The sequence below is a fragment of the Fistularia commersonii genome, chromosome 27 (genome assembly GCF_037954325.1).
Source record: "Fistularia commersonii isolate RoL2024-O1a breed Wild chromosome 27, RoL_Fcom_v1.0, whole genome shotgun sequence".
Lineage (NCBI taxonomy): Eukaryota > Metazoa > Chordata > Actinopteri > Syngnathiformes > Fistulariidae > Fistularia > Fistularia commersonii.
Genome location: NC_141310.1, coordinates 2,027,554 through 2,053,494, shown reverse-complemented (window position 1 = coordinate 2,053,494; position 25,941 = coordinate 2,027,554). Strand labels below are relative to the sequence as shown.

The 25,941-nt window shown below is 46.0% G+C and overlaps 1 protein-coding gene across 2 annotated transcripts; it reads left to right on the top strand.

Annotated features, from left to right (window-relative positions):
* The first annotated feature begins 5,125 nt into the window (after nucleotides 1-5,125).
* Nucleotides 5,126-20,956, top strand: stk33 (serine/threonine kinase 33). 2 transcript variants are annotated; one of them, XM_086175045.1, is made up of 17 exons: nucleotides 5,126-5,222; nucleotides 9,233-9,397; nucleotides 9,618-9,846; nucleotides 10,482-10,603; nucleotides 11,622-11,735; nucleotides 11,848-11,952; nucleotides 12,097-12,235; nucleotides 14,559-14,644; nucleotides 16,059-16,146; nucleotides 16,290-16,365; nucleotides 16,443-16,555; nucleotides 16,649-16,734; nucleotides 16,811-16,883; nucleotides 17,037-17,107; nucleotides 17,191-17,316; nucleotides 18,807-18,893; nucleotides 19,164-20,956. In XM_086175045.1, the coding sequence occupies exons 4-17, from the start codon at nucleotides 10,523-10,525 to the stop codon at nucleotides 19,425-19,427; spliced, it is 1,509 nt and encodes a 502-aa protein (XP_086031171.1). In that variant the 5' UTR covers nucleotides 5,126-5,222; nucleotides 9,233-9,397; nucleotides 9,618-9,846; nucleotides 10,482-10,522; the 3' UTR covers nucleotides 19,428-20,956. The 2 variants fall into 2 exon arrangements, with proteins under 2 accessions (XP_086031171.1, XP_086031173.1); XM_086175047.1 differs by lacking the exons at nucleotides 5,126-5,222; nucleotides 9,233-9,397 and having other exon boundaries at nucleotides 9,437-9,846.
* The last annotated feature ends 4,985 nt before the right edge of the window (nucleotides 20,957-25,941 follow it).

Genomic DNA, 25,941 nt, shown 5'->3' with positions numbered 1-25,941 from the left:
GTAGCTTAGTTGCAGAGTCAGTGTTATCATTAAGGTGAGCAGAACCATATTGAGTTGGTTTTCCTCCACTTCCTTTTCCAGCAAGGTGACATTCCAAGTTCTGAGAACCAGCTTACCATTTCAGGAGGAGGCACGCCAAGGTCTCTGCCATTTGCTTGCTGGCCATGTGCCGCCGCTTCAGAGCTTAACGCATTTCCTCCTCGAACCAGGTGAGACAGCAGGGCGGTCGTTTCATCTTGCTTTTTCGAGGCGGTCCTGGCCCGACGCCTCAGGAGTGCTTTGGTCTCCCAACTCCGGGCGAGGTGCCCTGTTGCCCGATGTAGCCCGTCATCAGTGTTCCTCTGAATCCTTTGTCCAGAGCCTCACCTTTTGATCACTTTACCTTCGGACGCACGTCCTTGGGCGTAATGCCCGAAAAAAATCGGCTCTCACATGCACACGCAAGCTCCACCTCCACCCCAAGGACGCAAAGATTCAGGGAGGACGCGGCACAAAAACTGTCCAGTTACCATCTTGGACGCATCTTGGACCTTCTAGAAGCATAAGGTCACCAATACTATTCATAACAGGTCTAGAAAGTTTTAATGTGTAATCCAGAAAATCTAATAATCTTTAATGACATCTATTTCATTTACAAATCACACGTACATAATATCATGGCATGCACTTCAATCGCTGACAGGTGAAACTTGCCCCTGTTGTTGTTATCACACACCGCTGGCTCTCCAAAGTATATACTGCAAACTACGCTGCTGGAGCAACAATCTTCTTTTAAAATATACATACACATACGTATATATATATATATATATATATATACATATGTGTACATATTTTCTAATTCGCTTCCTGCACTTTAGTTCTACAGTGACTTTTGCTTCTGCACTCGTTCATAATCACGGTTTGGGATTTTGCTGTGTATGTGTCACTTTCTTTGAGACAGTAGATTTAATATATTCCTGTAGTATGAAGGAATCCGTTGTATACTTTATTGATTAATGCTTTGGTTAATGTTATAATATAAAACTCTGGGGCATTTTTCATTTAAAATAATGTTTGTATATAATACTAATAAAAGGTTTTTTTCTGCATACCTTATGAATTCTCTGTTGCGTATTACAGTTATGTTTTTGTTGAGACGCGGAGTATGATTTCTTTCCATTCCATCTATGTAAAAATTTTTTTGCAGTCTCAATTTGTTACTGTTAATTAATGCAAAATAAGCCCTTTAGCACAAACCGAGGATAAAAAAAAAGACTAATAAATAAATGAAAACATAAATTAATCCTCCAACGTCGACATTTCTTTGATGTCATGCTGCTCTGCTTCCCTGTGACTTTTTGCTCAGGAGAAACCGCTGCAGACGGAGAAAATGAGCTTGTGTGCCACACAATACTGGTGCACATTTCAAGTGTAAATCTTCAAAGGGCGTCTCAGAGAAACATTTGTTTCTGTTGATTTTCGGGACGGGTGGCGGTGAGGGTGCGGGTGGGGCGGGTGGGTATGTGCATTTATTAAACCGGGAGCGAACATGGCTTTTCAAAACAAAACTGCTGTCAATTCAAAGTGCCATTTTGCCACGCCGGCAGTGCGGATGCGGTTGACCCCCCCCCAAATAGCAGTTCATTCCAGTTTCTGGTTCGATTTCCTCTCTGTGCGGAGTTTCCCCGTGTCTGCAATGGGTTTCCACTGGGTTCTCCGGTTTCCTCCCACAGTCCAAAAACATGCAGGAGGTATTGCCCAGACGTGTGAACAAAAAGGCGTATGGATATATGTCTCTATGTGACATGTGAAGGAGAGGGCGGATGGTCGTCGGAGAACCTCGTCTCTTTTCCAATAACAGTTGGGATAGGCCCCGGCCCGCCTTGAACATGAGTTCAGGATAAGCGGTATGGATAATGAATGAATGAATGATGATGAGTGATACTGTGAGAAATGAAATGCCAGTACAGACAATGATAAACAAGCAGTTTCTAAATAGCACATGATTGTCACGTATTGCTTTGTTGTTTTCTTCAGAGGGCAGGGATTATAAAGTAAGGTCACAAAGATGCTGGCTGTCAGTGGGCTTAAGGAGGCAGGGTCAGCGCTTGTGTCGCACCGAGGCGCCACGGTGACTTTAATTAATTAGCTGCCAGGTGAGTTCACGCCGAGCCTGGCTGGAATCTCATTTGCAAAAGTCACATTGAAACCGGTGAGGCCTTGGAGATAAAACAGGAAAAGACTCTCACAACACCTCAGTGTACAGCTGCAGGTTATATTAGCATCGCATAGGGTACCAAACACATGAATTTCACCATAATGTTCACAAACAGGGGCTAAGTCGCGGTGCAGACATTGCAACAGCGGCGAGCAGCAGACGGGGCCGCAGTGTTCGTCCTTGGAACCGAATATTCTCGGTTCGGTTCCCGTGCCTGTTGGAGTTGTTGCCGAGCAAGACACTGAACCTGCAGACCCTCCCCTGGCGCTGCCTTCTGCTCATGGTTCATCCATGATGGGTTAAATGCAGTGGACAATCATCGCTGAATATAGAATAAAGGGATTTCTATTCTAAGGAGTGATTTCAGATGCTGATTAGCTTGTTATGATTATTTGCCGAGGGCCATTGTGTAGCTATTAAAAGGTGTCTATAGCCCTTATCATCAGTGATGCTAATGGGCATTTTTTTTTTAATAAAGAAGCCATTATTCAGTGTGTACACTATCTCCAACTATTTAATTATTATAAACAGCACTGTATTTTATTATTCTCCTTGACTGTAATTTACACACATGCACACACGTATACCTGCAATTTAAATGCTGCACAAGTACAGGTAAATTGCTTTTTTCGATGGAGGTGTGTGAGATGAGGATAAAAATAAACTCGGACAAGGCGCGACAACAACACCAGCTTTTATCTATCTTTTCATTCTATATGCGCCGTGCGTTTCCTTTTTTTCGAAGGTAGCGGGTGTAATTCTGCATTATTTGAGTGCGTAAGCTGCGGCCCTCTTGTAATATTCCCTGTCTCGCTCACATATCCGGCTAGATTCCTTATTAAATATTTGAAATCGCTCCCTCTCTTGAATGTTCTTTGAATATACCCCGAAACAGCACTGTTATGTTTTGATGAGCTATTACAAATAATGCACTCACTTCCTTTTCAGTGTCCCTGATTTCCACACGATAGCTACATCATATCTAAGGGGACTCTTCCACCTCCTCTTTTCTCTTTTTTCTCTTATTTCATGTGGCCTCGAAATCAAGGCCGTGCACGTTTCACAATCACGCCCTTTTGCAGGCTCGATGGCGGTGCCAAAAATGTTCCCGGACGAATATGAAACCTCAGAAAGGTCTTCCTCTGCCTCAGATGAACTGGCTTATTAATGTATCCCAGGAAGTGAAACAATAAACTGTCACTGCAGAATTTGACTTCGGGAGCCGCGCTGATCACAGGAGAAGCTTCTGAGGCCAGAGCTCGGAATGACCCAGGAGTAGAGATGGAGACGTGAGAGACTGCGTTCCGCAGAGCTGAGGGATTTACTTTGATAAATTAAAGAGCCCTATTTCTGATGGGTTGAGTGCGCGGAGATAGATTAGGGCGAGGATAAACGTGTCACGCTTATGAAATACCATCTCGCTGAGATGGGATTGGCAGGAGCTGCCGGTGTTTTTTTTCTGTCCGTCACAAAACATGGAGAATGTTGCATTTTGATTTAAGACATAATGTTTTTCTGTCTGATCCCACTGAGCTTTTCCCAGTGGACTAATAGAGTACATTTAATGATAAAGAATATTGGATGGATGAGACGTCTCTCTTGCAAAGTTTCACTTCAAAAAATGAGCTCTTGCTTTTGAAGCACAGTGAGATATTTGGACCTCATGGTCGGAGATGGGCAATTTGGGAAATGAGGAGGGTGTGTTTTGCCCTAAAATCCTAAAACGATTGACAAAGACGATGCCGCATGCGATCGCGTTGAGATGTTTTGGGCCGATTCAACACACCCTGAGCGCCAAGCGTTGTGTTCGGACTGATCGCCACATCAACTCCTCGCTGAGCTTATTGATTTTAATTTGACCCCGCTGCTCCTCGCTGTGACAGCCCGCCGGCCGTTCCACCTTGCAGCTCCTCTGATAGGGAACAAACAGGACCCGCGTGATGCTCGGCTGGAGGCGGAGGCGGGACAGTTCCACCTGCTGCCACTTCCACCAGGTGTCTGCGGGGAAGATATACGGCCTCTGCACAAAACTCATTTGCCCGGTGAAGAGAAACTGAAGCAGCTCGCAGACAGCAGACAATACAGCGATTTGAAGTCTACGGTAAAATGAATGGATTGGGACTTCAGTGCAAGATGGAGAGAACAAGTCATGTAATACAAAAACCTTCTCGACGTTTGGTAGAGCATCCTAGTACACTCGGGTGCACACTACACACGACACCACACTCCACTCCGCTATACTACCCTAGTAAATTGTGCTAGACTACACTGTACTACGCTGTGCTACACTACATGACACTATATTATATTACACACTATCCAACACTACGCTCCACTCCACTTCACTATATTACACACTGAACTACACTGTGCTATGCTCCGCTACCACACCACACACTTTAAAAACAAAATGTTGTGCTTGTCTCCTAGAAATAGTTTGCAGAGATTTTTTAAAATAATTAATTCATTGTTCGACAAAATTATTTGAAATGTCTGACCCCACTTCACATTCTGCATGAGACTGTTGAGTGGTGATCGTCTGAAACACCAAATTTGGTATTTTTAAATATTTTAAATACACAACAGCGCTGTGAAAACTACTAACGTCGACCCACGGTGCAATAACAATTGTGACCACTAGATGGCGACACACGACCGAGTAAATATCAAGCCCGCCGCCGACACTGCGAGCAGAAAGACCGTCGAGGCTTCCGTGTGTTGTTCCTGCTCAAACAGGGTTCGCAGAATTTGTTCATTCCGTCGCGCCTCGACGGATTATATAGTTTTAGATCGATCGTTGCGATTGACTTATGATCGATTGCGTATCCCGCCGATCACTTGTACGCATTGTGCAGTTGAACGTATCCTGCTTTGCCAACGTGGTACGTTTGTGTCTCCCCGTTGCCATGGCAACGCGTAATCACCCCACAACGTGCGGCTCGCGGAACCTCTCGTCCGACACAGCGGGGCGTCAGACACGCAAAAATATGGGATTAAACCGACGAACGGCGGCCACTTGAAGGTATCACCGCACGTCCGCGTCCACGACACGTTATTGCCGCCGCCGCTGTTCGGTGTACCGATGTTCGAGCGGCTCCGAGTCGGTCACGGCTGACTCCCGGCGTGTCGTCCCAACACCCCGCGATGAGCGTCCATTACTCGGCCGTTCGAAAGATTCGGAATCGGAAGTTGCGGGTCGATGTGGCTCCAATTCACTGCTTCGAGCATCCGGTGATTCGAACGATTCGAACGATTCATAGTCAAAGTTTTCGTATTTTTATGGCTCCAATCGACTGTTTCGATTTGCCGCCTATTCGAATGATTCGGATTCGAAGTTTTATTTCAATATGGCTCCAATCCATTGCTTTAAAATGTCGACCATTTAAGTGATTCGGATCCGAAGTTATATATTAATGTGACTCGAATCGATCGTTTTTCCTCTTCTTTTTGGCACAGCCTCGCATGTGTGTGTATGTATGTGCGTGTGTGTGTGTGTGTGTGTGTGTGTGTGTGTGTGTGTGTTTTGACTCCGCACCTGGCCTCTCCTCTCAGGGTTTCGGCTCAGAGATTAAGCCTTAACCGGGATTAAACCAATGAGGAAATTTGAATTCTCCGTCTCTTATCTCGCAGCAACATGTGTTGCGCTCCGAGCGAACGGCAGGATTTGATCTTTCTGCTCCCCTCTTTGGCAGAGCACGCCTTTTTCATGCCAAGTGACACTTATCAAACGTGACCGGCGAAAACAGGAAGCAATTATTATTATTATTATTATTATTATTATTTGTATTAGAATTATTTCTATTTTTACAATTATTTTAACGTTTTAAAAATGATCTGTAATTATTTACTTGGTGGGACGCAACTACTTGAGCGCCGGTGCACGGCAGTCACATCCCCCTCGATGATTTATTAACGGCTTCTCGGTGACAGATATTTATTTTATTTATTATTGTACATTTAGACCCACAAGCGCTCATAATCTCCACATATTAGGATTCACCTCATCACTTAGTGACGAAGACGGGCTCCGCGCTTGCATTCTAAACATGCAATTTCTTGCCTCATCAGGTAATGTAATTCCACGCTTCATTAGGACCACGAGGTTTATCGTTTGTCATCAAGGCCGAGCTGTCAATATATGATTAAGTTTCACACGGGGAAAGTGTAATATTTTGGGGCTCGAGCAAAACAAAACCAAAGTGCACGTATTAATTGCGGTGAGCGGGGCCCTTTTTGTTTAGGGAGATGTTCAGCCTGTATTTGAGATATCACAACAAAGAGACAGTGTGATCCGTGGAAATGACAGTTCCTCGCAGAAACTATGTCTCGCTCTGGCCGGAAAGAGATGCTCCTTTACCGTCGTGTCAGACGCTGTGGCCTCCAGGAGCCGGTACGCGTTGTCATTATCCGCAACCGGCTAGGGAGGCAAAGTAAATATGTAATAAAGCGAGTTAAAGATTAACAAAGGGAAAGAGAAGTGTGACAGGCTCGCTTCCATAGTGACATTGGTTTTGTGTGCTCAGCCCGGACGCAGATGTGTGCCGTCTGACAGTGCGGTGTGAGAGAGCGGCGGGGCGACCTCTGCCGAGCCCTCGGCTCTTGTTACTTCCCGACGAAATCGGAGACGGGTGTTGTGGTACAAAAGCCTCGTGTCTGTTTTGGGCGCTGCGCTAATGTTTCATGGTCGCAGTGCCGTGGCGTGGTGGGTTATGATCATCGGATCATCAGAAATTCAACGGTTGTGGTGACGGGTCGGCTCTTTGCTTTACCTAATGATGCGAAATGCTGGGAAGATGTCTTTGCTTGATTCGAGCAGGGGAAATTGGAAAAGAACAAGCCCTGATGTAATGCATTTCTGTGCACATATATGGACCGCGCTCACGCCCAGCCCCCTCCCCGCTTATGACTTAGAGGTGTGTTTCATTCATTCATTAAATCAATTATTCATTCGTTATCTCTACAACTTAGCCTGCACTCAGTGCTGGGGGGAGGTAGCCTATCCAAGCTGTCATTGGGCGAAGAAGAGACATGCAAAGATTCACTCACTCACTCACATGTCGTACAACCTCTCACTCTCTCATTCTTGCATGTCTGAAAGATTGAGGGACTCCAATGAACAAATTTTTTGGATCGTAGGAACAAACCAGAGAACCTGCAGGAAACCCATGGGGAGACGAACACGGAAAGGGCCCCTGACGGAAACCAACCAGGGACCCGCTTGCTGCGAGGTGGACGCGCTGATCACCGTGTCAGCTCGGTTTATTTCCTGGCTGCATTTCTCGCAATCGGTCATATCGGTTGCATTTCGTGCAAAGGACACATATAGCTCCGTGGCCAACCTTCCAGCCTCTTCCGGCCCGCTACTCTGACCTTGCGCCGCATTTCCATCCCCTTCGTGATCCAAACACAAACACGCAGAATTCCTCAGTGACACCTGCGAAACAAACGGCACCTTCCTCCTCAATTCCCCCCCCCCCCCCCGGTGATTTACTCGTCACATGCCTCTGTCTGCCGCAAATGAGCTATGATTGAGGTGATTGGAATTTCCAGAGGCTGTCACAATCATTTTGATTCAAAAATAGACGGGCGATAATGGGAGAGACAGGCCTGTTATGAGAGGCCTGTCAGGTCTAAAATAATGCATCAGAGTGAGGAGGTTAAGACACAGCTTCCTTGTTAATAATTAATTGCTGTTCGTGTGGTGGATCCACTCCATCGCTCCCAGTCATCGTTTGATAATTGCTTTACATTTAATTTGGCTTTAGGGGCTGTTTTTCAAGCCGGCTAAATTGTGCTTAAAGTGAATACAGGTTCAGACGGAGACAGCGGTTGGGTGGTAAACCGGTGATTAAAATAATGACATGTTAGACAAAGAGTCTTTGATATAATCAGGGTTTCTTATTGAATTAACTCATTCGACTTAAAAAGAGAAAGTCGGTGTCTCCTCTTTCAGCCTGTTTCCTCCAGATTCTCCGGTTTCCTCCCACAGTCCAAAAACATGCGGGCGGTTCATCGGAGACCCTAAAATACGTGCGCGAGAGTGAATGATCGTATGTCTCTATATGACTTGTCACTGAATAAGTGAATGGTTTTATGTTTATACGACATGTTAGGGAGAGGATGAATGGCTTGATGTCTTTAAATGCGACCATGCGATCGACTGGCAACCGGCTCATGGTGGCCACTTGCCCAAGTGGCTTCGGCCCGCCCGCGACCGTGCAGGATAAGTGGCACGGATAATGAACGGATGAAAAAGCCGCTGCTACAGTAATGCCTTAAGTTAATAATGATTGGAAATCAGAATTATTCCTATAATACTACTACTACTGCTACTACCACTGCTAATAATAATAATCATAATCATTAGGAGTCATCTTAACGTCAAAGGTGTCATATGCCAGAATAAATTATTTTCCTTTTAGCACTACATAATTGCAAATGTATAATCGTTTATTTTCTCGTTATTCTACCAGTTACCCCGGAGCACTCGCGGTCTTTCGGGGTCCTCCTGGTGAGGAGTCAAAGAAAGGGCCGTGGCGATGCCAGCGCGATTAAAAAAAAAAAAAAAAAAAAAAAAATTACAGCACGCGTCACGAAGCGGAAAGATTGAATCATAATGTCTAGTCCATTAAATTAAATTGTGACCCCCTCCCCCAACCCCGACACCAGGAAGGGCTCAGGTCTCAAGTTTTGCTTGAGTGACCCGTAGTTCAAGGTTCACCGGTCTGTATTAGAAAGATTAAAAAAGGAAAAAAAAGGAAAGGTTTTGGACGTTCGTATTTTGCTCTTGCAACGACATTATAGAAGAAGGAAGACGAGACGTATAAACCGTAGAGTTAGTTTCCAAATCACGGTTTGCATCTGAGGTTGTAAAGGACTGGATGCTGGATTGGGTTCATGTTTGTTTCTGTAATACTCATCGAGACCACAGGGGGTGCTGTTTGTGATTTGTAATGACATGCCGTACAGGCATTAAATTAGAGATTGTTTTTTCAAGTGGACTTTTACATTTACTTTCATTTTACATTACAGATCATCCAGCAAGAAAACCACAAGGGAGAGGAATATCCTCACAGCGATCTTAAGGCGGAGGCCCATCGAAGACACGCAGCCGAAGACGATGCGGAGCGGCGAGAGATGAGACAAATCCCCTCCGACTGCGGGAAATGTCAAACGCCGTTGCGCAGACATCATCAAGTACGTCTGTGATTCCCTTTCACAGTGGCGGGGAGCCCGGGAGAAGTTGGGGAGGGGGGGGAGCGGCTGTCCTTTCGGGACTTTTTGGGGGCTTTCTGACATCGCGGCGGGGTTGAGGCCCACGCGGACGTGGCGAGGCTATGATGTCACTCTGTGATGTTGCTTTGCAGATGTGACGTTACGGTTGGAAGTTTGACTTTTTTTTTTTTTTTTTCAAAAGGAAACAATAAAGACGTCGAAGATAAAGTGGAAAGCGTTCGCACCGGGCAGCACAACTGCACCATGCTGGCCAAATAAAAGTGGCTAGCGGTCCAATGCTGACAGGTCAGCCGGCAGGATGACTCCCAAGTCCAGTGCGGATGACCCTCGACTGGGATAATGGAGAATAAGACCGCGTCTCGTCTTCTAAATAGCGTGTGCTTTGCAAAGTCTTAATCCTTCTTTTTCAGGTGAGATTCTGTGAGAAAAAGATTTCTGCCGCAGTGTGTTTCCTTTAGTGGTTTTTTCTAATGTATCCTTATCTAGGCAAAATTGCAGCGCGGGATGTAGTTTTGGGATTTGCAGAGAAGTGGGTAAACCTTTTTCTCTGAAATCTTAATGTGCCACCGCCATTAAAAAGTAACCAGCTGCTTTGCTTGGGAGGATAAAACGAGTGTTCAAGATTGTCATGCAGGGTTTATTACATGGTTATGCAGCCTCTATTATCATGAATCTAACTTTGCAAACCAATACAACGTGATCCTGATTGCCACTATAATTATTATGAACCTGAAGGCCTGTTGATCTAAAACGTAATGAGTATGAAATGTATCAAGACTTTAAACACAGAAAATATATGCTGATAATCCTCTTGGGATTATGTATTGCGGCCCCGCTGTTAACCGTGACTTGATTAATCGGTAATAAGAGTAGTCAAGTATATAATTTCTCCTTGAATTTTAATCTTGGCTGCCTTTTTTAAGGGGGGGAGGGGGTAGTAAAAGCGGTGGCGAAAGAATGTGGGGATTTAAAAGAGCGGTCAGCATTTTGCCCCCTCGGGTCGACGAGGAATTTTGATGGGTAATTATTGCCTTCTCCTTTCAAGTCCGGGCTGCGCAGGCAGATGTGTGCGGATTAAGCGGAAACATGCTGTCCCAGTGGTTCGGCAAGAGCACAGCGGAGAGGGATGTGCCTCACATACACTTGGCCGACGACGATCACCTCAAGGTACGGAGAACCTGCGCATTGACGCCACCGCGGCCCGCCGGTTGCATCTGTGGAACGCCGCCATCTGCACGGGGCGACAATCAAACTCCATTGTGCCGTTGCGAAGCCAGCCCCTTGCTCTCCCATCCCGGGGGAGTTTTATTGGTCCCTTTGCCAAATCCAAAGCAGCCAGTGCTCAGCCTTGCGTGCGCGCAGATAATGATCAAGTTAATTAGACCTGAGATTGAACGAACTGCTGCAGTAACTTAATAATTTGTAACTTGATTAAAAATACTATAATTCCGCAGCTCCAGCGATCAGGAAACTTTCCGTTTTTTTTTTTCCCTCCAGATAGCTGGCGACAGAATGTGTTTCGGCATCGGAGACGTGTTTATCCAATCCGAAACCCGGGAAATTACTTTTAAGTCCTGAACGCAGCTCATTTAACGTCCCTCGTCTCCTGACTGACAAGAAGTCAAGTCAGATTTTATTTCTTGGGCGCCGAATCCCAACACGGTCGCGATGACACCTTCTGTGTAGAGCCGGTGTGGATCACCGTCTTTAAGATGATTGACAGAAACCAAACATTCCCACATGAGCAATCACCTGGCAACGGCCGCAAGGAAACGTTGCCTTTTACCGGCCAGAAACCTCGGACTGATACTGGCTCTATTTTGGAGACCTTCTGTCTCAACCAGAGAGAGGAGGTCAGAGAAATAGAGAGTGTGCGATAGAGACAGTGGGGTATTTGGGAGGGTAACACACAAACGGCCTCATCTTACGAACAACAATAACACTATCAGTTGCATAATAATAGCTGACCTGATGCAATAATAGCTGTAATGTTCAGAAATGAAGTAATAGTGGGCGCCATGCAGGACTGCTGCAGTAGCTCAAACCACGTCCGGCTGAGAACCTGCAAAATAAGACAGCCCGGGGGTCTCTGGGGAGAAAATATGAGGTCACTGTCATGCATGAATGAAGGGACGTAAGCAAGTGGTTAATACAGTGTAATGACGCTATTTATTTATCCTCAAAGGAAATATACATATTTGGAAGAAAACTGGGTAGAGGTAGCTTCGGGGTTGTTTACCAAGCCACCCACATCGAAACAAAGACTCAGTGGGCTATTAAGAAGGTCCGCAAACCCGAGGTGAGTATTTCCAACGCACATCGGTGGCATCGTCCGCCTAAAAAAAAAAAGACAAAATCGATCTAACAACAAACAAACAAACAGAGAAAACCAAACGTGTCTGTTGTTTCAGCCGGGAAGCTCAAAAGTCAAGATGTTGGAGCAGGAAATAGAAATTCTCAAACAAGTCAATCACGCTCACATAATACATCTAAAGGAAATCTACGAAACAGCCAAGGTGAGCCTTGTTGTTCCCGGAGTAACAAATAAAGTTCATTAGGAGGAGGCCTAATGGATCTGACATATTATAACATCCAATTACCGCGTGTCTCCGCATACATATCACTGATAAGCGCGTGCAAATTGGACAATTTGCTTCTAGATGACTTACTTAGTTACCGAGCTGTGTGTTGGAGGTGAACTGAAACAGCTGCTGCAGCGGAAAAAGTTCTTCACGGAGGATGAGACGAGACATATCATCCGCAGCCTGGCGGACGCCATTGTCTACCTTCATAAAAGAGGTAATGACATTCCAGATAATGATGCATTACAGATCGCTTTTACACCACTTTCAAATCTATTATTCCTCTCACCGAAACGTCTCCCGTCCTACCTTTTCAGCAGACGTAAACGTCTCACACTCCGAGGTTTTCATTCATTTAGGTTTTAGTTACTTTTTGTGCGTGTTTTTTTACTGTAATTGCAACGTGGCGAGGAAATAGTGTTCTTTTTTTAATGAGCGACTCAAATGAAACACAAAGAGATAAAGGGAGTCGAACAGTCGCCGTCCGCTGCCCGTCACACGTTGATTATTACGTTGTCATTAAACCATAGTATCACTGCATTACCCCCAGGGATGTGGTGTTTGATAGAACAGGAACCACATTAATCACATCTATCTACATTACTGATAAATCTATTTACCTCATTTAGGTGGTGACCAATTCTGGCAGCTGAAATTTAGAGACTATAGATAATTTGATTTGCATATCGGGCTCAGCCGCCTTAGCGTATTACTATAATATTGCAAAAAAACAAACAAACAAGTAAAAAGAAAATTATACGTGTGTGTTACAGTTCACATGCAACATAGGTTTAAAATCAAAGTTGCATGAATCTGTACCGCCGAGCAAACGCAACGGATAATCGTTACGAAATGCTTTATGCATAAATGTAAACCTTGCTATTATTATTTTTCATTGTCAAACCTATTTGTGGATCAAGAATTGAGAGCCCTGTCAACTATAAGATGGCAGAGCTTCAGTCTGCAAACGCCTGCCTCGTGGGGGGCCCGGAGCCTTTCCCAGCCGTCACTGGCCGAGAGATGGGGTTTCCAGAACCCTGGACCGGTCCCTGGTCTATCATATAGAGACATTGGACCATTCAGTCACTCATTCAGACGTCCTACCAAGACATACAACGGTTCACCTGCTCACTCACACGCCTGGACAATTGACCTGCTGCATGCTTTTGGACTGTGGGAGGAAAACGGAGAACCCGGAAGTAATCCACACAGACACGGGGAGAACATGGAGACTCCACGCAGAAAGGTCCATTGTCCGGATCAAGCCTTCTTGAATTGGAAGCGCTAACCACTGCACCACCGCATCTCCCAAGAAAAATTAAAATATACTGAACAAGTGCAAGGATATCGTTTTTCCATGCATTGCTGGTATTAAAGAAAAAACACAAAGGCTTTAAGGCAAACAAAACCCTGGTACATTTGGAACCCCACAACACCCCAAGGCAAAGAGTGGTGCACCCCGAAGACAGAATGTGGTGTGTGCTTTTCAGTGCGATGAGGATTGTGATGAGCTCTACATCGGAGGGTCAAAATAATGTCTGCACTAACGGACGGCCCGCCGCAGGAGATTCAGCATCTCAGCTCAGGACTCGGTGGTCCACCTACATCTACACCTCTCCGCTGGAGACAACCATGTCTACATTCTGGCCGGAGGAGTCGGAGTCAAAAGTCCAAGTCAGCTATTTTGTCAATTTCTCCGCATGTGCTAGAAATAAGGAGGAATCTAGAGGAATCAAGAAGATGTTTCTCACTTTCCCAATGTGACATGAAACAAACAAAATAAAAATAATAAATTGCACATTAGCAATAAAGTGCACAATAAACTTCTTCTTCTTCTTCTTCTTTTCCTTTTGGCTTTTCCCTTCAGGGGTCGCCACAGCGAATCAACCTTCTCCAGCTAACCCCAGTCTCTGTATCATCCTCTTTCACGCCAACAATAACTATGAAACTATTATATGTATAAAGCGCACGCAGATAGAATCTACTGGTGGACTGAAGACAGTTGGTCTGATAGAGGAGAATGGAAAAAACGGTTTCCTCAAAAGTCCCGTTGCTATTACAAGATTTGTCAACAAATAGTCGGGACCTGGACAAATAAGAACCTTCTCAGATGTCTTTATTCAGAGACTTTAGATACCTCACACTGACGAAAACAAACAAAAAAGAGGTGTTTGCACACCAGTTAGTCTCAGCTACGTTTTCACACGCCATCAACAACACCGCTGCATTGTGTAATTGGTTCCTCCCAACGGTGCCATGAAAAGGCCTGCCTCAGGCAAATAGTATTTTTTCCTACTGCCACGTCTTACTCTGCCAAATTTTGTTAACAAGACCCTTTCGTCCGATCTGTCTGTAAGGAGGGTAAACACAGGACTGTGTTATTATGGGATTGTTAGCCTGAGCAAATCATTTTGTATCGAAGCCAGGGTTTCGTTTCACCGGTGGCCCACATATCTCAGTCTACATGTGACTCGGCAGTCAAGTCGTAAAATAACAATGTTAAAACCTTGTTTCTGAAATGTTACTCTCTTGATTAACAGACATAGTGCACCGTGACTTGAAACTAGAAAACATTCTGGTGAACAATCCTTTCGGCGAAGACGTCAACGGCAATATCAACATCAAGGTAAGATGGCACACGTCTTTGGCGTTGCTCCTGCACTGACACTCGAATGTTAACCTCAAAATCTCTCTGTGAAACACTCGCTCCGGCCTTTCTCCGCACAACCGCAGCACAGTCGTAAACAGAATTTCTTCAGCTGAAGACGTTTCGCCCCTTATCTGAGAGGCTTCTTTGGTTCTAATGACCTGTGGGGAGTTTCCGAATATAACTGCCAGGGTGTTGGGCGGGTCCAGGTTATGGTTGTTACGATTTGATGCCTGACCCAAACGCAAGTGTACTCGGGAGGGCTGTGCTTGGTCCGGGTTCTCTCCGGGAGTTTCAGGAACTGGTGAGGAGGGGCTTCAAGAGTCACAGGTACTAGGGAGAGGTGTTGAGACCCTCAGGGACGAGGCAGAGGCGTTGGGACCCTCAGGAACCAGGGAGTAGCCCGGTTGGGGACGGGTGGTTTGGAAAAAAGTCCCGCCAGGAATGGATGTGTGGAAACCAGGAGAGGGGTCCATGTAGCGGTACCCACTCTAGACAACTATTTGGCCCTGAAGGGCCGGCAGGCAGCAGGCCGCACACCGGATCCCAACAATGGTGGCTTGTAATGTAAATAGGAGAGTTGATTGGCAGAAACTAGGTCTAAGGGGGTTTTTACGCTAATGGGGTTGTTGTTTGTTGGGGAAGAAAGAGCAACTTTTGTGAGATTACCTGGATTCGAAATGAGGCTCATGTGGAAGTTACCAGGGGGTGTTTCTGGTGGTGAATCTTTCCTGGTTGTTTGGAGCATGCAGATGGGCCTGGTCTGTGTGTGCAAACCCGTCTTGGTATTGATCCCAGTTCAGCATTATAGGTTTGTGAAAAGTTGTGTCTGAGGCTCCCTCCTCTGTTCAGAGGGTGTCCCAATAACCAGGTGAACATGGTAGATTTTGAGCTTTGACAAAGAGCCAAAGTGATACATTGTCTTCAGGCTAAAATGAGGCTTAGACACAAAATGAAAGTCTCTGGCGCACACTTGCACATTCGTGTCAACTCTTCCAGTTGTGGGGAAACATTTCTATGTGGCTTTTACTTCACTTCACTGTAGTAGTTGGCCCTTCCGTCTCACATCAAGAAGGTTGCTGGTTTGAATCTGACTGGGGGCCTTTCTCTGTGGCGTTTCCATGTTCTGGTATCTTTGTGGCTGATTTCCTCTCCAAATCCAAAAAAAAAAAACAAAAACATGCAATAGAGACTCTAAATGAGAAAGCGAATGGTTGTATGTCTCTGTATTTGGCCTTGTGTCGACTGGTGGCGGATCCAGGATGAGCCCTGCCTCTTGCCCATTGACAGCAACCCAGGGTACACAATCAGGGGTATAGAGAATGAATGAGTTAATGTATCTGCCATGATGCAGTGTTTAATATATTACATGTTCAATATTGCCCCACTGCAGGTGACAGACTTTGGCTTGGCCGTGGTGACAGGGGGTGTCGGCATTGAAAACATGATGACAGACACCTGTGGGACTATTACCTACATGGGTGAGGCCAGTATTTCGGGCTGAAAATTTGTTGTAATTGTCCTGCTGGTAAACACTGCTACATCTATACACATACACTTATTTGCATACTTCATGAAGTCAAATGTGTCTTTGTGTGTGTGTGTGTGTATGTGTGAAATTTAGCTCCTGAAATGATGAGTGGCCGTGGTTACAGTCACTGGTGTGACATGTGGAGCATCGGGGTCATTATGTATATGTTGTAAGTGGAAACACTTCTGCTATACATACCCATATGCCTATATACAGTGAATGTGCGTATCTATGCTTTCCCTGCAGACTGTGTGGAGAGCCTCCTTTTGTCTCCAGCACAACAGAAACATTAGTTGAGAAGATTAAGAGTGAACAAGTCACCTACACTCAACCCACGTGGGCCTCCGTCAGCGACACAGGTGGAACTCCCTCGCTATTCTCGTTGGTCAGCGAACGCTGTCCGGCGACTCATTTTTTTTTTTTACTTAACATTTAACTTTCTCGTTTCAAAGCCAAGAACCTTTTGACCTGCCTTCTGAAGAAAGAACCCGCATACCGCATGTCGGCCAATCAGCTGCTAGAAAACCCCTGGATCACAGTAAGACACCGAACCGTCACCTGCCGTTCGGTGAGGAGTCACACGACCGGCGCTGATGATGTGCTTCGTCCAACAGGGTGACACCAATTCCCCCGCCATGCCCGTCAATGCGCTGGAGATGATGCTTCAGTACAAGGAGCAGGAAGACAGTAGGATTTTTTTTATCTTCAGTTTTAAATAATCATTGGACTGTCTTGGTGATGATTGACCAATACAGATTGACCAATCTCTGAAGGCCAGATGAGGACAACGTCAACAATAATGTCTGTAATGTGTTATCATTTCACATTTGATACTGATAGCTGAGTGGACGGAGGAGCAAAGAGCCAGAGACGGGACGGACGGAGAGAATGACCGTCCCGAGCAACTCGAGGTAAATTTGCCGCAGCTCCGATTCAAGATGGTGTGGAATCGTTCAGACGCGTCTAGAGGACTCGTATCTTGATCTCCTCAAAGGACACGGGGGGAACCTCCTCTGCTTGCAAGGCGACTTCAGCGGAAAGGGACTGCGGCTGTGGGAAGTCCATGAAGCTCAGCACCGGGAGAGAAGAGAACTTCTGCAAACTCCCCACCGCAAAGCTGGTACCAAAATTCCATGTTCATCTCGTTTCTTATTTCCACAGGTCCGTAGAATCGATTGGCCCCTGTAGAGAGCTCGTTTTATTTGTGTCTATTGTTTCTGCGCGAGGGTGGCATGCATTGGTTAGTGCCTCTGCCTTACAGCACGAAGGTCCCTGGTTTGATTCTGAGGGGGCCTTTTTGTTCGGGGTCTCCATGTTCTTCCCATGTCAACCTGTTTTCTCACACACGCTGCACCGAGGGACATCTAGTGGTGAAGCTGCAGACTCGAACGCTTTTTTTCAGTGCAAGGTGTTGAGTGAGGCCTGCAAGAGGATTCTGGTTTAGTTCAAAATCTGTCAGTTCTTAGTCTGAAATCTCAGAATCATAAAAGTAGGTTGGCGTCGTTTTAGATGTTGTAGGGAAAGCTTAAGTACTTTCCCGTGTGTCTGATGTCCCGGAAAAAGCAAATGGATACCAGTCAATGTGTCAGTCAAATAGAATGCCTCCTTTCCTTTCTGCTCTCAGATTCATTATTGGGATCAGAGAAGCCCATAGGATCTTCCCAGAGCTCCGTCTCTTTCAAACCCACCTCTCAGAGACTCAGACTGACTAATATTAGACCCAGCATAGTAATCCAAGCCGACAATCTCCCCCACCGCAACCGCTATCGGGTGTTTGAGCCAGCTCCCTTTGGGTTTTTTTTTCCTCTGTTTCTTCTCTTCTTCTGTGGCCCTCAACATATCTGTGGGTAGCAACAACAAAAGAAGCAGTGAGGTTATCAGTGTTTAGCAGTGGTGAGCACTTCTGCCTCTCAGCCAAAGGTTCCCCAGTTCGATTCTGGCAGGGGTCCTTTTTGTGTAGAGTCTCCATCTTCTCCTCGTGTCTGCGTGGGTTTCTTCCGAATTTTCAGCTTTCTTTCCGCAGCCCAAAATATGCAGGAGGGTCATTGCTGACCCTAAATTTCCCTGATGTGTGTGTGAGTGAGTGAATGTTTGCATTCACCCCTCCCCGACCCCACGCAACCCTAAGTGCAGGATCGGTGTTATGGAGAATGAATGAATGAATGAACAACAACAATAATGATAATAGAAATAATAATATTATTAAAATAGAAGCTGCTTTTCATTAAAGTGCTGTGTGTTGCTGTGATGTCTAGACAACCTCAACGCCATCAGCTGGATCTTAACATTTTTACAATCGCACTGAACCCCCAATGAAAGACGTGCTGCCTGCAGCCGGCACACCAGTTGAAAAGGCTTTAACAGAGTATCTTTAATAGATTAGTCCTCACTTTTAATCAGTGTGTTAAGCCACCTCAAGAGAAAACACGCTCCGCGAGGCCGATTTGTCTCTCGGCTGCCGGAGAGCCAGTATGACCGGTTGTGTAAGAAGAAAAGACATATTTATCGTTCGTGATGATAACCTCTCACATTTTTTATTGATCATGTGGCCCGGACATACTTTGGATCTTTCATGTCTCTCCTTGTTTATCTTTGTATGCTGTAAAAAAGTGCAAAGACAAAGGAGGCCATCCCCCGAGGGACAAGAGCAAAGACGTGTGTCAAACCCAGGCTCCTCCTCAGCCGACCACCTCACAGGTTTGTTGACCCTCCACCCCTCGACCCCCGAGTTAATCGTCTCTATGTCATTCTCTTTTTGAAGCTCAAACACCAAACACCTTTAAGTGTAACCGTCCTTGGTGTTTTCATATTGACCTGTGTTTTCCCTGCTCATCCAGCCACCACAAGATGGTGCCAGACTTACCTGGTGCCGAGGACGTAATAAAGACACAGCCGGCCTGCTGTTTTTTAAATTAATGTGATGGGCGATCCTGTTATGTAAGATGAATCTAAATCTCCTCCTCGCAGACTCACGCCGTCGTGAAACCCTCCAGACAGTCGAGTGCAAAGCAACGCCGGCCGCAGGAGAAGAGGGACACGAGCAACGTGCAGAGGCTCCTCTCCGATAAAGCCAGATCCGACCACCAGAAGCAGTTTTCTAGCTTTGATAGTAAGATAGATTCCCGTAAACCGCACGGCAGCTGCAAGACCGCAGTCCCGCTCAAAACCAGATTAAAAAAATCGTCCTCGTCCCACAGTGGCGAGACGGAGCTCATAAGTAAAATAAAATGAGCATCAGAGGACCGTCATGTAAGCTGTAATGTAGATAACCATGTCAATAATGGTCTGGCTTGCTACCAATGCAGAAAGAAAAATGCAGTGACTGAATGGCCGTGTTCGCCGTGCGTATGACAGAGGTAGAAGTGCAGCACTTCAGATAAAGCTCAAGCTTCGACTGTGTTGCGTGCCAAAGAGCACCAGTTGGAGATATTCCCCCCCCCCCCCCCCAGATGGAGGACAATTGCTGTACAAATGCTGTTCGAGGATGCCAAGTGACCCCGCGCGCAGGTGCCCTCACTTTTCTTTTCCAGAAAGAGCCGGGCAAAATTGAGATAGCAAGTTTTGTGGCACGTGACTCGCGATGACTCGGGGAGTTCATTTAAAACGGCAAATCGGAGCCGGTCGACTTTAAAATTTTTCTTAAGGAAAACTCACTTTACTCGCTACCTCGTGATATACTGCGGACATGCTATCGCGATTTCCACTTGAAAATAGTTAATGAAATGGTAAAAGGTGAATAGTTGGTGATTCTACAGATGTAGCATTTAGCATTATCTTTGAGTAGCCAAGTGATGTTCCATATGCGGAGGTTGTATTTATTCTTTTCTGTCCAACCTGTGCCAAATCACAACAGCGGTTGTCTCTGGGCCTTCCAGCTGCATTAAGGATAATGGGATCATTCTAATGAATAAAATAACATTTTGTGATGTAATTATCTCTTAAATTTTCCCAGCCATTTTGCAGAATGTCATTTTACCACAGTGCAGCGAGTGACGGGGATTTTCTCTTTTTTCTGCTCTGACCTCTCAATTCCAAAATGCCCGCATATGCAGTGGCTGCACCCACTCCGTGTCAAAACAGAAAAACTGTCACACAGGCTGGTTACGCTCCATCTGAATGCAGGGGATTGGGACCGGGGGCAGCCACGGGTCTAATCTGGTTTGGAGGCCATTGAAAGCAGTCGGAGCTACTTTGAGGGCACTGCCATTCAAGCACAGGTTTTGCCGCTGTCGAGAGAATAATCCCTTGCATAGATACAACATTAAAGTAGCCAAGCATAACACACAGAGGCTGAATTTCAAATCCACTCATTTGCATCTTGAAGTGAATGAGTGCCAACAATGGGCCCCCGTGTACACACACCAGCTCTGTGTTTCAGTGCCTATGTGAAAATGTACCGTTTGTTAAAAGACACCTTATGCCCGTACTTTCGGGGACGACGTGACTCTCCTCGGAGGATTATCTAAATCAAAAATCGGAGACTTTTGCGCTATTTCTCACCCTCGTATTGAGCCTCGTTTTTAAATTGAATAAAAAAAAAAATGAATGTAATGAGACAAGTGAAAGTGTACAAGATGTGTGTCAAGGATACTTCTACATCAATATTGTATTGATATCACTGTATAGCTCTGCTTTGTTCTAAAATGGGGTAAACAGCAGATGGAGCTCTAGAAAGATGCTGGATATTTCCTGGAGAGCATCTGACAGGAGAGCATTATCCCCGAAGCTCACTACCTTGTTTGTGCATGAAAATGTGTAATTAGAACTGATTGCTTTTGTCACTTAGCGGTAAAACTGTGAAGTCCGTGTAATGTGTCACTTATTGAAATGCTGTGCGGGTACATCGTCATGGCCTGTTATGTTACACAATAAATGGGCAAGACATTTTTTTTTTTTTTCTTTGTGATTTTGTTTGCGGATAATTCTAGGAATTAACAGTAACAAATTCATCATTTAATCCCAGTTACTATATTTATTTTCCCTTCACACTTCTGCACCCTATATGGGAACAGTCTCCCGTCGGAGGTGGAGGATGTACGCGGGGTCATACGGCTGTCACCGTTTTATGCCAGATTTGAAAATTAATTATAGGAAAAAAAACAAAGAAATGTCCAAATTGATTTGTGCAAATTGCAAACTGCAGGAATACTTGTTTATGCCTGAGGGCTCATATCAAGGAAAATGGAAGTACTGGCCTCGACGTGATGAAAGAAGGATTGAGGAAATGAGGATCGCTCCGTGTTGCTGCACATCCAGGAACACCTCCGGTTGGCCAAAACACTGGAGTGGAGGTCGTGGGGGCGCGGGGGCAAATGAGGCCATATAGTAGATAGTTTAGGAGCATGAATTTGGACAAAGCTTGATGCAGAGTGTATTAGAATATTTGTTGGGATGGAACAAGAAAAGCACCCCCACTCCCCCCGCTTCTAGCAGCGCTCCTGGCAGATGGGGGTGGGCGGGTTGATGGGCTGCGGGGATTAAAACCTCCACCGCCCCTCTTCGGAGCCTGAGGAGAGCGCCGGTTGTGCGAAGGTGGGGTGCGGTGAGGCAACTTGTGGCGAGAGTCATGGGGGTGTTTAAAGTGGGTGCGAGCGGGCTAATGTCAAAGGAAGCCACCCCCCTTTGCGTATCCTTATCCGCTGAGGAGGAAGCTGCTGTGGGAAGTGATGCCTCTCAATAACCTTAATTGAGCCCTTTTAATTAATCACTTCATCTGCAGCAGCCCAATACCTGCACTTGAAGTCAGCCCCACCCGCCAACCCCCCCCCCCCCCCCCCCCCCCAAATAAACCCCAACATCCTCGCACTGCTGCTGTGACATTGTGGTAATGAGGTAACACAGCCACAATGTCATGGAAATGTTGCGGAGACGTTATCTGCGGGAGCTCATCACATATGCTGATGATCCTGATCCCCTTCAGTGTTTTGTGCGACTTTGCGCTCAGGCGTGTGTGTGTGTGTGTGTGTGTGTGTGTGTGTGCATGGATGATCCTGCAGCACCCGCAAAAGTAAAAAAAAAAAAAAAAAAAAACACTTACGCTGGGCCTTATGACAGGAGGCAACAATGAAGCTTCTACTTCCCCGGAAGAGGCAGAGGGTGGAAATCCTCTTTCAGAGGAATATTTCAAACAGATGGCAAACTCAAAGCCAGCCTCATCAATCTTTGTTGACACTACCCCTTAGAGTTATTTGGGATGTTTGCAATTATTATACGTACTGTATGCTCATTTGAATATCAAATTAATTACTCAACACAATGGAGTAAATACCCCTTTTATAAGTCCTTGTTAAAAGTGAAAAGTTCTCGACTACGGTTGGGTGGCGTGTTAATTTACAGTGATATCTAATCCCAGGTTACTCCACATAAAAGGCATTACTATACATATTTTAATGGGGAGGTAGTTGTTTTCAAAGCAATTTTCTGCTAGAGTACATTTTTAATTTATTCATATTTAATTTATTGGTCTCCGCATAACCGCTCAGTAAAACTAATCAACGCCATGTATGTGGCTCGTAAAGCCACATCTCCCCTTTGCCAGACAGACGAGCAGGCTCTGCATTTGGATAAGCTCCCCTCTCTTATGCACTGAGCTGGGATGCACTGGAATGCACTGTGCTCAGTCTGGCAAAGGCGGATACCAAATTCATTGACACTGTTGAGATTTTCTCCTATTTTTTATTTCTTTATTTTTTTATAAACAGCATAAAAATCGCAGAAAAATGGAGGGAAATGGAGCTAATGTTCAGCCTTGAGTGATTTCTTTTGTTGTGCCCTCAAACTATGCGGCACAATTTATTTTTTTAAGACCTTTATCCCTCTGTCGCCGCCGCGACTGATGGAATCTCGTCACCCGGCTCGGCGGTACCCACCCAAATATCTATCAATCCGACGACGCATCTCGAGGAGGGATCCGGACAACCTCACACGCGGCAATGATTTCAATTAATTACCGCTCCCCTTTGACAAGGCGGAGAGGATGAGTGAAACAAAAGAGCCCGGACAACAGGAGCATTCCTCTGGTGTAATGTGCGCCGTGTGTAATGAGCAGCAGAAAGGTCATTCGGCACATTTCTGCCAGAATGAATTCATATATTTCAAGCACTTAATTCTGTAGTCACCTCGTTGCCGCGCAGCTCGGCGGTGCACGCCGAGTGGGTGTATTACCGCGAGTGGAGGCTTACCTTCCTCCCGACAGCAAGCGCTGACCACAGGTCTGCGGGAATGGCTGAAGAACAGATAGAGATAGCGGGATGGAGCGAGGGGGGGGGGATCCAGTCGTCCCCTTCTATCATAGGAAAATCACCTCCATCACCTTCAGTGTAATTGGAGCATTCATTACAGTTCAGTAAAAATGCAGGTTGCCATTAGATGGGCAATTTAAAAGTAGGCTCGCCGAGAATGAGAGACTTGAGGGGTCACGATACGGGGTCACAGTCAAGTAAATAATGGGAATTGCTCCGGCGAGGCTTGGAAAACCACAAAGCCCGCGGTCACGCACCCAAACGCGAGTCGCGTCGGAGAGTGGAAAAAATTCAATCACGTCGCGGGCCACGGAACGCCTCCTATGGGCGTCGCGGCGTCACCAAAACAACGCTGACGTGGCAAGTCGTTGTCCGTTTCTAACTCTTAGCCGAGGAATACGGGGAGAACCTCAGGGCTTTCGTCACAGCCGGGCAGTACTCGACAAACGCTCCGCGCCGCCCTGGATGTAACCTTCAGCCGCCGTCGCCACATTCTCCCCGTACTTCTGATAAGCGGAACCAGAACCATGTTTGGGTTTGAAAGTGGAGTTGTTATTGATGCGCATTAAAACTGTTTTCTTCGGCGTGAAAGCGAAACACTGCCTCGGTGCACGGTAGCGCTTCTCCCGACTAACATGCCTGCAGTCACTGTTACTATGATTTTAGATTCTCTTTGAGAGAGTTAAACTCACACAAAAAGAAAGCAAAACAAAACAATAATAGCCATGTTTTGGGTGGATAATGCATCTACATTAAATATGGATGAACGCGCCGCCATGAAACAATTATAGCCCTGTTACTGCACAACGGCGCCCTGCGAAGCCGGTATTTGGTCGCCCCAGAACCGTAATAACAAAAACAAAGCCGCTCACAGGAGAACGTCCACAAAATGTTTAGGAAGAGTTTTGCAGTTTGCTAAACCCATTCGGGCTTGTTAAGACCCAACTTTTTGGTGATTTATGAATTAAGGCGATAATCAATCCAAAGTTGAAGCCGGTTGAAAAGGCCACCCAGAGGTTCTGGATAGGATGACATATGGCCTCGGAGTCAGGAGCCGTCACGCAGCGTACGGGGTCGCACTTTCTCTCAGCCCCTTTTACCACTCAGGAGGCAGATTGGACTTCTCACTCTCAGCTACTCCGCATTATTGTCCATTATCACACCGCGGTCCATGTGTAAGGTGACAGTGGTGTTCTGATGGAGAGGCGACAGGGGGGGACCTGGACTGCAATAACATATTATTAGCTTTTTTTTTCACAGCTCCACCGGGTTGGATTTATACTGGATATCCAGAGACCTCAGAGGGCAGCCCGCTGTCACAACCGCGTTCGCCGGCACGGCAATGGCCACATAGGCACATTTGTGGGAAGGTAATGACCGCGCATCCGCGCAAAAGGTGTACGTCTCACACACACACACACACACACACAGCGTCAATAATTAGTAACAAGCTGTCTTTCTTGTGTACTTTCACTGTAATGAATGGACGGGGCCATTGTTTCATGCTAATGCGGAGAGTCAGGGTGCATTGGAATTCCACATGAGGGAGAGAGCGGCACATCTGCCACCGCCGCTTAATGCGAGATGTTCCTGTTCGGGGCGATGTTAACAGTGTCCCATGTGACTGACGCCCTCTTGACGCAGCCCTGTTTATAAAACAGTCAGAACTTCGTTAAGGGACAATAACATCGGCCGGGCTCAATTACGGTGACATTTTGCTGACACGCAGATTGGCTCGCCTCAATCTTTTTTATGTAAAATACCAATGCGGCGCCATCGAACGTTTTGGATGAACTTTGGGGGAAATCGATGGTATTGATGAATCATAGATCATACAAGTCAACGAGACTGACACCGAGAGAGGGAATTCATTTCACACGGAAAGTCTGTGCTAAATCGTAATCATAATCAGACAATGTGAGTTATGTATAATCAATAGCTCAATCATGACGGTCAGAGAAGACTCGTCCTTTCAATACAAACAATAAATACTTTGACAGAGACTTGGTTGCGTGGTGCCTTTTAACTTCCATTGGGTTCAGATCTGCGTCCACACTTATTCTTACATAAGTAGTGCCGGCGTGAATTCTCGACAGCTTATTTAATGACGAGAAACATTTGCAAATGGTAACTCTAATATTCATTCATTCATGCATTCATTCCTTTTATATACAGGTGAACCTGCACACCAGGTCGCGGGAGGGTGGGCGGCGCCTTCACACGTCATATGCAGACGTACAACCATTCACCCTGTGGCAATTTAGGCTCTCCATTGAATCTCCCGCACGTTTTTGGACCGTGAGAAGAATCGGGAGAACCTGGAGAAAACCCACGCAGACACAAGGAGAACATGGAAACTCCCCAAAGAAAGGCATCGGACCTTTTTGGCGCGAGGCGGGAGCGCTAACCGCTCAGCCACCGTGCCGCCCGTGAGACCTAATGAATAGCCAATAAAGAAAAATATTCGGAAATATTAAGTAAGCGCTTTTATGCCGAGAGACGCG